General features: G+C 35.2%; 2 protein-coding genes across 2 annotated transcripts in view; one reads left to right on the forward strand and one right to left on the reverse strand.

Annotated features, from left to right (window-relative positions):
- On the forward strand, positions 1–6,819 carry LOC100375583 (uncharacterized). The gene is made up of 2 exons (XM_002736881.4): positions 1–233; positions 4,453–6,819. Exons 1-2 carry the CDS (start codon positions 186–188, stop codon positions 5,344–5,346), a joined length of 942 nt encoding a protein of 313 aa, XP_002736927.2. The 5' UTR covers positions 1–185; the 3' UTR covers positions 5,347–6,819.
- Positions 6,809–14,834, reverse strand: part of LOC100375726 (sorting and assembly machinery component 50 homolog A-like) — a 22,519-nt gene continuing 14,493 nt past the window's right edge. The window contains exons 5-12 of the mRNA XM_006819099.3: positions 13,953–14,086; positions 13,539–13,626; positions 13,117–13,242; positions 12,542–12,700; positions 12,139–12,277; positions 11,211–11,357; positions 8,466–8,607; positions 6,809–8,300 (exon numbers count right to left, since the gene is read on the reverse strand). Of these exons, the coding sequence (XP_006819162.2) occupies positions 8,255–8,300; positions 8,466–8,607; positions 11,211–11,357; positions 12,139–12,277; positions 12,542–12,700; positions 13,117–13,242; positions 13,539–13,626; positions 13,953–14,086 (981 nt within the window). The 3' untranslated portion in view covers positions 6,809–8,254. The remainder of the gene's footprint in view (positions 8,301–8,465; positions 8,608–11,210; positions 11,358–12,138; positions 12,278–12,541; positions 12,701–13,116; positions 13,243–13,538; positions 13,627–13,952; positions 14,087–14,834) is intronic.

Below are 14,834 nucleotides of genomic sequence, written 5' to 3' on the forward strand. Positions count from 1 at the left end.
TCTAGCGCCACCAACGTAGATGATTTCAGAAAAAAATCGCCAGACAGCGACGAGCCAATCAGATGCAGAATAGCAGAATCCCGTGCCTTTGGGTTTTCTAAGCTGTTTTAGGTCACACGCAAATTATTGCTCGTTTTTTATCACCTAGAATCCCGGGACTGTATGAAATAATCAAGGTTAACAACATGTTGGTGACCATAAGACGTATTTTCGCGGTGACTATAAGTAAGCAGGTAAGTAGAGCGTCACCGGCATCACAAAAGATCAGCTGTGCGAAGGACCATGTTCACAACACGTGGGCTCCGTAATCGTGTTTCTAATATTTGAGCCATTATGTAAAGTTGAATATTTTTCAATATCTCTACGCGTGGCCAATTTTTTTATATAGCATTTTTTATGTAGCATTGCGGTAATTTCGCGCGTTACTCCTAAATCTGAATGACCCACGAATGACGATGTGTGAGTGAGATTTTGGTAACTGGTTCAAAGTCTGCTCAGAATGACTGACAAAAGTAATGTGCCTGTTTTGTTTGGCGGACCCAGTTGTCTGACTACCATATTGACTGATTGCTCAGTTGTAAGACCACATACTTGTCCGACCATTCGTCACATAACCAGCAACTACATTTGATTACAATCCAATGTAGGTATATAGGCTCCAATTATTTTTTATTTTTATATTTTTTTTAATTTTATTTGCCGCCTTAAGCCACCTGGATACGATATAAACAAAATTAATAAAAGCGAGTAAAACCAAAAAAATATTCATAAATAAACAAAAATAATAACTAAAAATCTAAAATAAAAAATAAAAAAATTGGAGCCTATATCTACATTTGGATTTTAATCAGATTGTACAGCAACTGTGAAATCAAAATAAATTGCTATAGATAATACCAGCCCAAAGTTATTAATAACTTCAGTTCTATGTTCTGCAAATTTTATAAAGAAAAGTTTTATTAAAGTGCCTGTGCAATGCCCACCTTCACGTTTCCCATTTTAGATCTGTATCCCACTGAAATGGGCAGTTATTGATTTTTTTGCTAAAAATGATTACTCGTATCCAAGTAAATTTGGGATATTTCTCGTGTTGTAGCCACGCCCACCGATCCTGAAACGGTCGACTGTATCCGGATTTCTGACTCTTGCCGAAAGTGCGCCACCAAATGCCAAAATGTGAGAGGAAGTCATACCCCTGAGCCGTAATAACACTGGTCATTTAGTATACTTTTAAACGATATACATTTTTCAGTCGTCGTTTTTTTTCTTTCTTTTTTTGTCTATTTTCTTTTTTTGAGAGAGAGAGAGAGAGTTTTTAGATGTTGTGTTGTGGGCAGTTGCAGTGAAATGTATAGTCATAGTGTAAGTATTCACATGTTTCTAATCGATCCGAAGGTGCGACATCAGTGGACGAAAGCCACTTAACCTCAGATTCATTTTTTTGGAAAAACTGTCCTCGTCCATGAAAAAAAAAAAAACTAGGTGTAAAGAGAAACGCCGACAACATAAACCTGGCGCAACACTTTTGAAAGAAATAGATTCCGGACCATGATCACCAAGGCGGATTTCAGAAGAGAGAGAGACGTCCGGCAAGTGTAAGGTAGCAATAATTTTGACAGTGACACGAAAACGAAGCGTCGGACAAACAAGAAATTACACAGCCCTTACACAATGCTAATTGTTTTCATTTTCGAAGGCTAAAAGTTTCTGAATTGTTTGGTGGTTTGTGTTGAATGTCGAATTCACACCTCTGTTCTTTTTTTACCTCCATGATTGCAGCTTGATCTGCGTAATAATTTCTCAAATAAGAATCCGGGCTTGGTCAATGTGTTTCCACCAAATAAAGTTTTAATATGATGTTATAATTATGACAATCACGCCATGGATCACGCTAACTCGAATCCACTCTGAATTTATCTGTATGTGTGTTGATCTCTATTATTTTTGTTATCCAATTAAACGCCGCTTTTAACGCACTTGCCCTCGTCGTGACCCGACGCGTTCACCTATTTCAACAAAATTTCAATTTATTTCCACGCGGCTGTCATTTATAGTAACTGTGATTTGTCGTTTTTTAAATTATTTTATAGTGATCACTATGGTCTAATGTTTAGAATGTCAAAATATGTTCTCTTTTATTTTAATTTTGAAAGTTTTACTCAGACGATCGATGAAATAAAACAGTGTAGTGACATGCCTAGTAACCTGCTAAATAACGAGATAATTCCGACGTCAAATTCTATTTTGTCCAGCGACAGTGTACAAACGTGCGCCGCTGACGATCACGTTGACCAGCTACACCAGAACGAACATATTTCGCATCTAACTCAACCCCATGTAACAAAATTGATACTATGTGTTCATTATGGTCCATTCCTCCTCAATGAACAAGTACATAAGTGAAAATTTAGTCAAAGACGAGAAAACTGCAGAAGAAATTTGCCTTATTTACACGTATCGGCAATGCAAGCTGCCATGCGACTTCCTCTTCTGACGTCACAAGGGGAATTTCTGTATGTAAATAAGAAGCTAATGAGGAGCCTCGTTTTAAAATACACAAAAATAAAGTTGCCGTAGATTGAGTTTAAAACACATTTGTTCACTTAAAAAAATAATTCATGCTTAGAAACATAAAAAAATAATAATATTTATGTATCAATGGATAATTTTAGGCGTGAAAAAAGCAGCCATTTCACAGGCACTTTAAGGATGTAGTGTAGGTTTTTTTCTTTGAAAATTTACTTTTTTCCATATTCTCTTATAAAAATATATAAAGCATGCATTCAACTAGAAAAAAACAATTGTAGCGATAGTTTAAGAGGGTAATACATTTTGAGTAAATCTGAGATTTGGTGTGTTTTATGTTTTTTGTGATTTTTCATGCATAAGAAAACATCGGTATTTGGGGTTAGTCTAGAGAGTTGATCTCGACTCCCAGCTGCTCCACGATGGTTATTTTTGGCATAGGTATTCTCCAATAGCTGCTAATGAAATCTGGCAAAGATAGTTTGTCTATCACTTTGACTTTACAACGGTGACAATGTTTTTAAAAAGTTTTATGAGGTCAAAATCTAGGTCACACAACAGTAGACGAACTGGGAAATTACATCCAAACCTTTTATAAGTATAGCGAACATAATTTCTGTGGCTATATTTCAGTTTCTTCGAAAATATTTGCACAGTGATCACGTGATTACACGGTACCATTTTTTTGTTGGAATATTTATTTCATATTATTTGAAAAGTAACCTTTCCAAACATATATAACTTGATGGGATTCAAAGAATATGTTACTTCAGAAATGTGCTATGCAATTGCAATAGCAATAACCTCTACTACATCCTTAACCCAATTTTTTAATAATTTAATATTATGGGTGTATTATTTCAACTCATTATGTTTTATTCATCTTTTCACTTTTTGAATTACATGAGTCACACATATATTCTGACAATATTGATGTGTGTTTATTTTTCTAATAAACTGTATACAGTTTAAATATGGGTTGTTTTGTTTGTTGTTTTTATGGCTGTGTACTTTTGACTGCATTTAAAAAAGTGTCCAGTACATAAATACTGATATTATAGTCTGGTGTTTTAGTTTGAAACATTGCATGTGTGTTTGTTTTTTGCAGTACTTCACATTTTCAAGAAAGGTATTTTAGGTGTTCTTATTCCAAATGAAGCATTTTGGAAGAAAAGTGTTTTAGTTACTCTCAATGCCAAATGTGTCTTCTACATTAGCACTTTGTGAAGCATTTCTAGTCTGGTCTTGTTCACATAAAAATGTAGTTGTCCAATAATTTTAATCTAAACAAATATTACAAATTACTGGTCTACTAGTATATCTACATATATCAGGAAGTAATTAGCGTCCCATTCAACAGTTTCAAGATTTGGTTATCACCTGGCAAAAAGGGTTGCCTTGGCAACTGGACAGCCAAAAATTTTGAACCCTGAAAGGAATACATGTACATACGTGTGCAAAGTACTGATATTGACAATAAGACATTTGCTGATATTTAGATGGTTCCGGATTTTCTCTAGCTTCCCTCGATTTCAAATGGGTACCATAAAGAATAAATCCAGTTAGTACCAGTAGTGTATACTGGTCTTCTAATAGAGAAAATATGGTCTTCCTTATTATTGGTAAAAAGTGCAAGACTAGAGAATCTGACATTTGTTTTTTGTATTTCAGCTATTATTTATTCTCACAAATATCATATTTATTGGTGAGAATCGCAATGTGTACATGGTACATTATATATATGTACAGTGCCATGTTTCAATACTATAGGATTCAAAATATATTCACATGGATGTTTTTTACTATTTGCCTGCAAAAAATAAATGTTTTCCCTAAAATTTTCTTATAATTGATGACTAATCAGTAAAAACAATTGCATATGTGGCTGCTGTCTTATTCATGTTCTCACTTTTGTTTGCTCTACAGCATGAAAACATTGGACAATTGGCAAGAGCTTTTTCTATTCTGACACTAGCTAATGTGACAGCTAGAAAGATCAATGAAAACCTGGAATTTAGAACCAGAGACGTTCAACATGATGAAGAGAGCAGCAATGCAAAGGATGGAGAGGAGTTTACGTCTAAACCTCTTGTCCTGCTGTTTAGTTGGATGCAAGCAAAACAAAGGCATCTGGAAAAGTTTGGGGATTACTATTTAACAAAAGGTTGGGATGTTCTGACAGTTAAGATCAAGCCATCACAGCTTCTGCTTCCAAGCAAAGGCTCCCACATTGTGGCCGAGAACGTTGTCAATTTTGTGCAGCACGAGGACAGACAGAACCAGCCATTAATGATTCATGCTTTTTCAGTTGGCGCTTACCTGTATAGCGAGATGCTACTGAAAATGCAGCAACTGGCAGAGAGTGAGACGCAGCTGCACCAGTTTTATCAGCGTGTTATGGGACAGATTTACGACAGTGGAGTGGATATGGAGGATATTCCTGAGGGATTGTCCAAAGCTGTGGCAAAACACCCAATGATGCAGTTGAGTTTCCAGAAGCTAATCGAAGGTTACATGAAGGTTGCATGGAAAATGTCTGTCAAATACTATGCCAAGGCATCAACAAATTTTCACAACATCCCAGTCAGTGCCCCGGCTCTGCTCATCTATTCTGATAACGACCCTGTCAGTACACCCAAATTAAATGAAAAAATTGCTAGGAAGTGGCGAGCTAACCATGACAACTCTATTACATTGAAATGTTTTGAAGGTTCTCATCATGTGAGCCACATGTACAAATACCCAGATGATTATTTGGATACCTTGAATAAATTTGTAAATAATGCATGGTCTGCACATAATAAAAAAACAATCTCTTGAATGTGTTGGGTTTACATAATATAGCATTAATATAGCAAATTCCACTGTTATGCCCATTTCACTCATTACTATTAGGATTCTGTGAAAATCAGAGTTGTGCAAGTATCATTTGCTCATTATTATTTATGAGCTGATCAATATTCATTATTTGAATATCCTATTGTTTAGTTGAGTACTAAAGTATGTTTATTTACACAAAATTTGAATGCACATTAAATTTCAATAATTGATAATCATTTCATGAGAATCATCTAAAAAAAAAATTTCATTTTTCTCAAGTTGCAAAATAATTGTTATTGTAATATGTTATTCATCTTGAGAAATATTTTACAATTTTAACATTGCAATATTTTAAGGGACTTTAAAATTGAATTGTTTATCAAATGTATATTAGCACCTCATGTGCAGTCTTACTGCTACTAACCTTAATAGCTGCAGCCACTACTGCCTATGCTATTTGCATGCTGAATTATGGTGTTATGGCTGTACTGCAACTTAGCAGCTATGCAGCCCTGTTTGTGTCATAAATCCCATTTAATGTGTATAAACAAATCACTTTATATAATACTGCCAGTTTTTAAGACACAAGTTAATTAAGTGAAACCCTATCTTATAACATATTAGTGTAAAATGCAAACACTAGTTCGTTGTTTCACAACTACAGTAGTTAATTCTCATAATGTACACTATGGTATGTGTTTATATAGACAGTGCGACAGTTGATCGAGGGATGAATATGAAAACATCCACAGTACAAATAATATTTCAAAAGAGTACAAAACTTCAATGATTTTTTTAAAAATGTACATTTACATTGTTTATTTGAAGATTTTTTTTACTGTGTAAATATTTGTTGCAAGTTTCAACATGATGAAATATCATGGCATTTGAGTATGTGTAATGACCATCTTTAAGTTGATATTATTTTTTAATATTCTTTTCTTCTCATTTTGCATTCATCAACTTGTTACTTTACTGGAAGCTTGTTGTCTCCCAGATCCACGGTTCTACGTTTTTGTTGGGTAGCTCCCTTAGCAGTTGCAATTGAAGCTCTCATTTGGCAAAATTGTAAATAGTGTACTGGTTGGTTAATAGTATTCTTGGTTGAAAACTTTAGGGAGATAATTAAGAGTAATATAAATATATAGCTTTCATACTGAATTTATTATCACAGACCGAGAAAGGATTGAAATAGGTAATATTTCCTAATATTTTAAGAACTTTACAATGTTTCTGTCTACAACTATGTTTGTATTTGAAGTATGTAAGGAGTAAAAATTCACTCTTCTTTGTGCATCTGTGATGTGTATCTTGTTTTGTATGAGAACTAGAGCATTTCTGAATAATGTAAGGGCATCACCACTTTATTATTTTTTCTTTATGTGGCTTTGTTTACTTGATGATCACAACTGTATAATTACAATTTGTATACGTAAGAATGATAAAGCATTGCAGTCAGTAGTACAATAACAAGCTATTTATTGCTTGACATTATAAAACAATCCTCCAGGTCTTGCAGTAATTCATTATGAAATACATTGCTATGGAACAACCAATCAATTACAATTTAATGCACCACTTGGACATTACATAAATTGAAGACTATTATAGGATAGCATCACTGATCCCTAAAAAAATTTCACCTGGTGAAATGCAACTAAGCAGTATTGAATATGATCATGATTGGCTATATCTGCATAGAACAATATTTTGTCAACCAACCAGAGTCCAACACTGACAAGCTTATAACGTGGACCCTGATTGGTTGGGTTGAATATGCTGATTTACAACCTGGATGAAATTTTAAAAAAATTTGGTTGCTAAGAAACAGTTTCAATTTTTTACTCTCCAAATGGGGGGTCATAGTTAAAGTTATTAATAGGTCTTCGAATGTTTTTTGACATTAGATAATCTTGTTTTTGATGGTTGTTCAAACTGAAGATACAAATTCTTAAAATCGTTATGTTCTTTTTTTCCACAAAATCCTGAACAGATTGACTTAATTAATTTTCAGACAAGTAGTACATTTACTGAAAATCCAATATTTTTAGATATCAATCATTCAAAGGGAGATGAAAAGCACACCTTTTAGACAAACGTGTTTGGTTCTCAACATGAAATATCTGTGTTTTACATACAAGAGTGGATATTTCGAAAATTCAAAATCCATTTTTTTGAAATAAGATTTACAAACACTTGATATATTTGAAAAGACAAATATTTCAGTTTCTTCACATAAGATTCTACCTCGCAATGGAGTCAAAATTACTGTTTGATTATGTGTATTACCGATAGAAGTGAAACTAGGCGTTTATTTCATTATTATTTCTACAGACAGACACGAGTCATGAATACTAGTTGCATAGTTTTTAGTTGTGTTGTAAAATACAAGTACTACAAACACCATTGCATCATCGGGTAGCCTAAATCAATTGAAAACATTTGAGGTTTCAGTGACCAAAAACACTCATTTACATAATTAAAATTCTGTTTTGAAAATATCACTCGGTACATCACTAATTTCAGTTAGTTTAGTATTCCTGGTCAATTTCAAACGTGATCAGACTATGCTGTTTTAAACAGAAACATTAGTATTAAACAGACAAGTTTCGAGTTATAGCACCCTCGGCATGTTCTAGATCGCGCAATTTATCCCTGTTGTTCCGGTACTGAATGTTTACGCAGTGAAATCAATGCCCCCCCCCCCTACACAAATAAAATTAGAACATTTTTACATCAGAGTGTACAAGTTTCTAAAGCTAAAAGGAAGAATTCGAAACTTGTCTGTTGTGCTAACCTAAAATACAGATCAGCCCAGTACCGGTTTCAGCTTGCTTTCTGATAGTCATGCTGTTGATAAAAGTTACACCTTTCCGAGTGGTCCACGTCTTTCAATAAATTAGGTATTTTACAAAAAGTTGACCCCAATACCAAATTGAAAACCTTCACTGATCCTGTAGAGATAAATATAAAAAACAGTTACAAATTGTTAGTGTCACTCTCCTCAGTCACCCCCTTTATTATGTAGCCACGCATAACCCATCTCTACATATACCGGGTATGTGTAATCACTAATCAGTTTGCTGCCCTCACAGGTACATACATATTAATGTACTTACTTGTCAGAGTTTGCTGCCCTCATAGGTACACAATAGTTTAATTCCATTCTAGCTATCCTTCCAAACCTTACAACCAAACCTACTCCATAGGACCACCGGAAATTTTCCAACATTTTGTCCTTGTTCTTATTCCATGGATCATCTGAATTTTAGAAAGAGAAAATAACATGGCTTGTAATTAAGTTACAGATGTATATGCTGGATTCTAATGTCTGTGTGGCGTATCTTCGGTATGCACAGCGGTTAGAATTAGTTTCCAAACATCTCAAAATTATATTAGTAGGAGGACATATGCTCAGAAAAATTTGAAAAGAAACATGATCGTCTTCAAGTGTGCAAGTGTGAGTCCACACAAAAAATCCATGTGACTTGCAAAATGAATACAGTACCAAAAAATTAGAATAATTGTGTATGTCCACTATATAAATAATAAATGTGTATGTTCATTATAGAAAAGACAAATTCTGAGTGACAGTTTCAAAATATGTTACAAAGAATTAGGTACTAGTACTATCAGTGAATAAATGTGATTTGAAAAAACAAAAATCCAAATGACATCAAAATATTTATGTGAGAACTCATTTTGTAGGTCACATGACTAAAGCATTTGAAGTTGATTTTTAAAAATGAAAAAAAATCAACCTCTATTTGCTGACCCAAGAATTAAATCATAACAAGTCATTGTCAATGACACGTCCCCGTTCCGTTCATATTTGAGTGACATATACATTCAAAGCAGATCATGACCGAAATGCACCTGCATATGTACAACACATTGTGCTAAATCTGAACAAAATCCATCCATGCATGACTGAGATCCGGTTCTGCAATTGTGAAAATATGTGATTTTGATGCATTTTCGGCCTTAAAATGGCCATCATTCCGCTATTGTTAAGCAGATCATGAAACAAATGCACATATCTATTTGTGACATGATGTACCATGTGTGTGTGAAGTTTGAACTTGATCAATCCAGACATGTCTTGGATACGGATCCAGAACTGAATTCTTTAACAAAATGGCCGCCAGTCGGCCATTTCGAAGTTGATCCGAAAAAAAAAAGACGTGCATCAAGGTCCTATTATGTTTAATGTATGTACCAAATTTGAACAAAATCCATCCATGCATAACTGAGATACGGGTCCGGAATGGTGAAAATGTGCGATTTCAATGCATTTTCGGCCTTAAAGCGGCCCCCATTTGGCTATCGTTAATGAGATCATGAAACAAATGCACATACATATTTGTGACATGATGTACCTTGTGTGTGTGAAGTTTGAACTTGATCAATCCAGACATGTCTCGGATACGGATCCAGAACTGAATTCTTTAAAACAAAATGGCCGCCAGTCGGCTATTTCGAACTTGATCCGAAAAAAAAATGACGTGCATCAAGGTCCTATTATGTTTAATGTATGTACCAAATTTGAATGAAATCCGTCCATGCATAACTGAGATCCGGGTCCGGAATGGTGAAAATGTGCGATTTCAATGCATTTTCGGCCTTAAAGCGGCCGCCATTTGGCTATCGTTAATGAGATCATGAAACAAATGCACATACATATTTGTGACATGATGTACCTTGTGTGTGTGAAGTTTGAACTCGATCAATCCAAGCATGTCTCAGATACAAATCCAGAACTGAATTCTTTAAAACAAAATGGCCACCAGTCGGCCATTTCGAACCCGATCCAAAAAAAAAATGACGTGCATCAAGGTCCTATTATGTTTAATGTATGTACCAAATTTGAACAAAATCCGTCCATGCATAACTGAGATCCGGGTCCGGAATGGTGAAAATGTGCGATTTTGATGCATTTTCGGCCTTAAAATGGCCGCTATTCGGCTATCGTTAATGAGATCATGAAACAAATGCACATACATATTTGTGACATGATGTACCTTGTGTGTGTGAAGTTTGAACTTGATCAATCCAGACATGTCTCGGATACGGATCCAGAACTGAATTCTTTAAAACAAAATGGCCGCCAGTCGGCTATTTCGAACTTGATCCGAAAAAAAAAATGACATGCATCAAGGTCCTATTATGTTTAATGTATGTACCAAATTTGAATGAAATCCGTCCATGCATAACTGAGATCCGGGTCCGGAATGGTGAAAATGTGCGATTTCAATGCATTTTCGGCCTTAAAGCGGCCCCCATTTGGCTATCGTTAATGAGATCATGAAACAAATGCACATACATATTTGTGACATGATGTACCTTGTGTGTGTGAAGTTTGAACTCGATCAATCCAAGTATGTCTCAGATACGGATCCAGAACTGAATTCTTTAAAACAAAATGGCCGCCAGTCGGCCATTTCGAACCCGATCCAAAAAAAAAAATGATGTGCATCAAGGTCCTATTATGTTTAATGTATGTACCAAATTTGAACAAAATCCGTCTATGCATAACTGAGATCCGGGTCCGGAATGGTGAAAATGTGCGATTTTGATGCATTTTCGGCCTTAAAATGGCCGCTATTCGGCTATCGTTAATCGGATCATGAAAAAAATGCATGTGCATATGTCCCATATAATGTGTGATGTATGAGTGAAGTTTGAACTTAATCGATCCATGCATGTTCGAGATACAGGTGATCACGGACGCACGGACGCACGGACGCACACAGGGCAAAACATAAGTCCCCGTTTTCGGACTGCGTCCGAACGGGGACTAATAATTTCAAAATAAAGCAGATTTTATCACCAAAGTAGTTGCAGTCAATATAGAGATGACTTACCCAGATTGATTGTTGTCAGGTTCCCTGCATTGACAAAGAAATGTGTTCTGAACAGATCACCAAACCCTCCTTTTGCTGGGTTAAATGGTAGGGGGCTATAAACATGTAAACCAGTTGCCCAGTAGGCTTCGCTACCAACTGCATCACCTAGAAAGGAAAATAAAATTGTGTTTAATTCTAAAAACATTTGACAATTCATTATAAATACATGTACATGGTATTTCATTTCTAATACAATGAATAATAATTGGATCCCCAGGTATGTTTTTTGCCAACTAAATAAACTGAACACCAGCTTACCTTTACATCTAAACAATGAAACAGCCTGTCATAGTTTTCCCATTTAATCAAAAGCGTTCTATCCAAAATTATTTTTACAAAATAAGAACAAATATATGAATATCATTGACGAGTGCAAACGTCAACTTCAAGTTTTGAAAAAAGGCAGAAATTCCAGTGAAAATCATGAAAACTTATTTTAAACAAGGCTGAAAATCAGTTGATTACGTTGTGTTACTCATGTAATTGATCTCTTGGTTTAGAGTATTGAGCAATTTCATTGTATAAATATTGTAACCGTCATTTGGCATAGTAATTTTATATTTTTAAACCATTCTTGGAAGTACATGACAACTGAGTAACCATCTTCCTATCATAATCCCAATTTTATGCACCGTCAACAATCACAATCTGGACACTTTAAAAATGTTCCTCAATAAATTTGCTCAGTTTGAGGCGCACTCACCCAATGTCTGGGCATCTTCCATTAAATGATTTTAGTTTTCAACTCTAAGATAATCTTTACTGAAGTGATCTATTATAAGTATGAAGCAACAACTACTTCACTGAAGATGGTCATAAACTTTGACCCAAATGTAATGCCAAAATGAAGAATGTTTGGTGGGAAAACAAGTGACATATTTCTTACCATCTTGATGAGGTCCGATGCCTCGGAGCATGAAACCACGAACAGAGTTGGGTCCTCCCAGAAAGAATCTGTCTAAAATATTTGACTTTGTCTTCTCCAGTGGCTTCAACATTCCACCAGATAAGGAACAGGATACCACCTATCGAGTGAGCAAGAAAAACAGAAAGTCCATAGCATCAAGGGCCAAATGATTTCCCAAACTTTCTTGCACTTCCCCCAAGACATTTTGACCCTTAATTCAGGCCAGCATCATCACCAAAGCTCAAATTAACACTATCATCTCAGCTTTAACTACATGTATTTGTTTTATCGCCGTTTCTTTTTGCAGGTAGCTTGTCACAAATTTATACCAATACAGGAAACATTACACACACACACACATTATCAACCGCAGTATACTTACGATATCCCAGAATAATTTCTGATTCAATTGTAATTCCATTTCTTCTTTGAAGAATTTGATATCGCCCCCTGTATAGCCTGCTAATTCTTGATTTAATTTGAGTAGATATCCACTGGATGGCAAGACGTTTTCATCCCGTGTATCACGTGTGTATGTATGCTACAATAAGACAAGTCAAAACATTCATTTTATCTTTGTCACAAACAAGCTAATTTCACCGCCAGCATTTTTTGAATTTAAATTCTTTATCTGATACATATGTATGTTTTGACATAAATAAGAAATTTATTTTTATGGTTGTGATTATCAATTTGGACAGACTAGATGATGCCATGCTGATGTGAATCTATTTCGGTCCATCAAATAGAAAAAGTGAAAAACATAAAAGAGATAAATTCAAGCACTGAAAAGGTTCAAAGCATGATGCATGATGGTGATATGATAAGATATGTGCAATAAAAGACAATTCCACCTTTCCCATTAAAAAAAAAAATTGCATAATTATTTGATATATATAAAATTGGCATTGATATATATATAAAAATATACTATAGATTGCAAGAAGACAATCTTACTTTAAGGCATGATTTCAGTGTATGACCAGCTTCCTCTCTGACTGCAAATGAAGAAGTTCTCAGGCAAGATAATTCTCTCCAAACACCTTCCCATCGTAGTGACTGACGACCAATGAAACTGGGGAACTATTGGAAGAATAAAACATAGTTAAACCAGTTTTATCTGGTATGGGGTATGAGATCATCTAACAAGTTCAAGATCTAAGAAGAAAGAAGATCTGATTTGATGTTTGCATACAACATTTTAAAATCAACTGAACATCTGAAAGTTCTCAACATTGAATGTCACTGTTGTCTCGCTTCATGTGCAAATTGCAAGTGACTGGATGGCTTGACTAACACATAGTGCACTTTTGTCACAGTCATTTTCATGTCTGTGGATGCAATGAATATTACCGGTACACTCATCCGCACTGGCTTACCGAAAGATCTAGTGATATTCCTTTGTCTGTCTGTTTATATCCACTAGGTAGGTAATCTGCCATCATCTTGAAACCACTTGCTGTAATACTGTAATGTAACATTGGATATTAAGTGAGAACTGAAGAAAGCTATTGCCACTAAGGCGGCCAGACGAGACAAGAAAATATTCTTTTCATGTCAGCAAGCCAGGTTATGCCAAGAATTGTACTACCGTTAACATTTTTTTATTTTGCATCTCTTGCATAAATGAGAGCATAAAATTGTATCATTCAGAATAGAGTTGATGTCTTGTCTTAGCTATCTTGTTGATACATCATTCGTCGGCAATAATGCCATGATTCATTTACATCTCTGCATTTTTAAATGCAGGTGTACAATAAATTATGGCACTAAAAGCACTGATATCAACTTACCATTTGTCAAGGTCTGCTTGGATTGGTTTGATGAATGAGGCTTGATAAGATGTTGACTTACGGCTTCCATACGAGTACTCAGAAACAAGTTTTTCAGCACGGCCAAACACGTTAGGCATTTTTACTCCCACGACCTATACAAAACAAGCATTGAATAAAAGTGTACTGGGGTACTGACATGATTCTAGGGCCTAATATGACGCAAACAGGCAACTGATTTTCACTGCAATATAACTATAAGTTGAAATTAAAGGGGAAGTCTTTCAATCCCCGGGATTGCATCATTGAAATATGAGGCATTTATACTATTCTTTCTCCTATTTGTATTAGCTGACCTCAACTGTTCTACATTCTACTAAAAAAATCCTTTCCATGATCAGATTCCAAATACAAAATCATATTTTTTTAAACAAAATAAATGATGATTTTTTAAAATATCAAGTACCGTATTACCCCGGGCACGCGCCCCTCTCTGGGCAAGCGCCCACCCCGTTTTCACAAAAGTTACATGTTGGGGACATCCTCGGTTAAACGCCCAGGGTGATTTTTAGCCAAGAACAGGGTCAACAATAAAGTTTTATTTATCAAAAACAAACGCGTTTGATTTATTTAAATAGTGTGTTTGTTACGGTAGTTCTCTTTTTGGAGTGTGTGGTGACCCTGAAAAGGGCCGTTTTGTTTTTGTTTTTACGTAAAAACTCATTGGAACTTAACAACGTAAGATGAATCACGCAGCATGTGGCGCACACGTTCTGCTTTCTCTTCATTCACGATGAATCCAATATTGCAATAATCCATACCTTGGTTAGGAATGGTTTGAAGCACTTAGCTTTGGTTTCAAAACGTAGCATTTCGCTGACTGTGAATCCATAACAGGAGCTA

This window comes from Saccoglossus kowalevskii, chromosome 1 (genome assembly GCF_978046115.1).
Source record: "Saccoglossus kowalevskii chromosome 1, keSacKowa6.1, whole genome shotgun sequence".
Lineage (NCBI taxonomy): Eukaryota > Metazoa > Hemichordata > Enteropneusta > Harrimaniidae > Saccoglossus > Saccoglossus kowalevskii.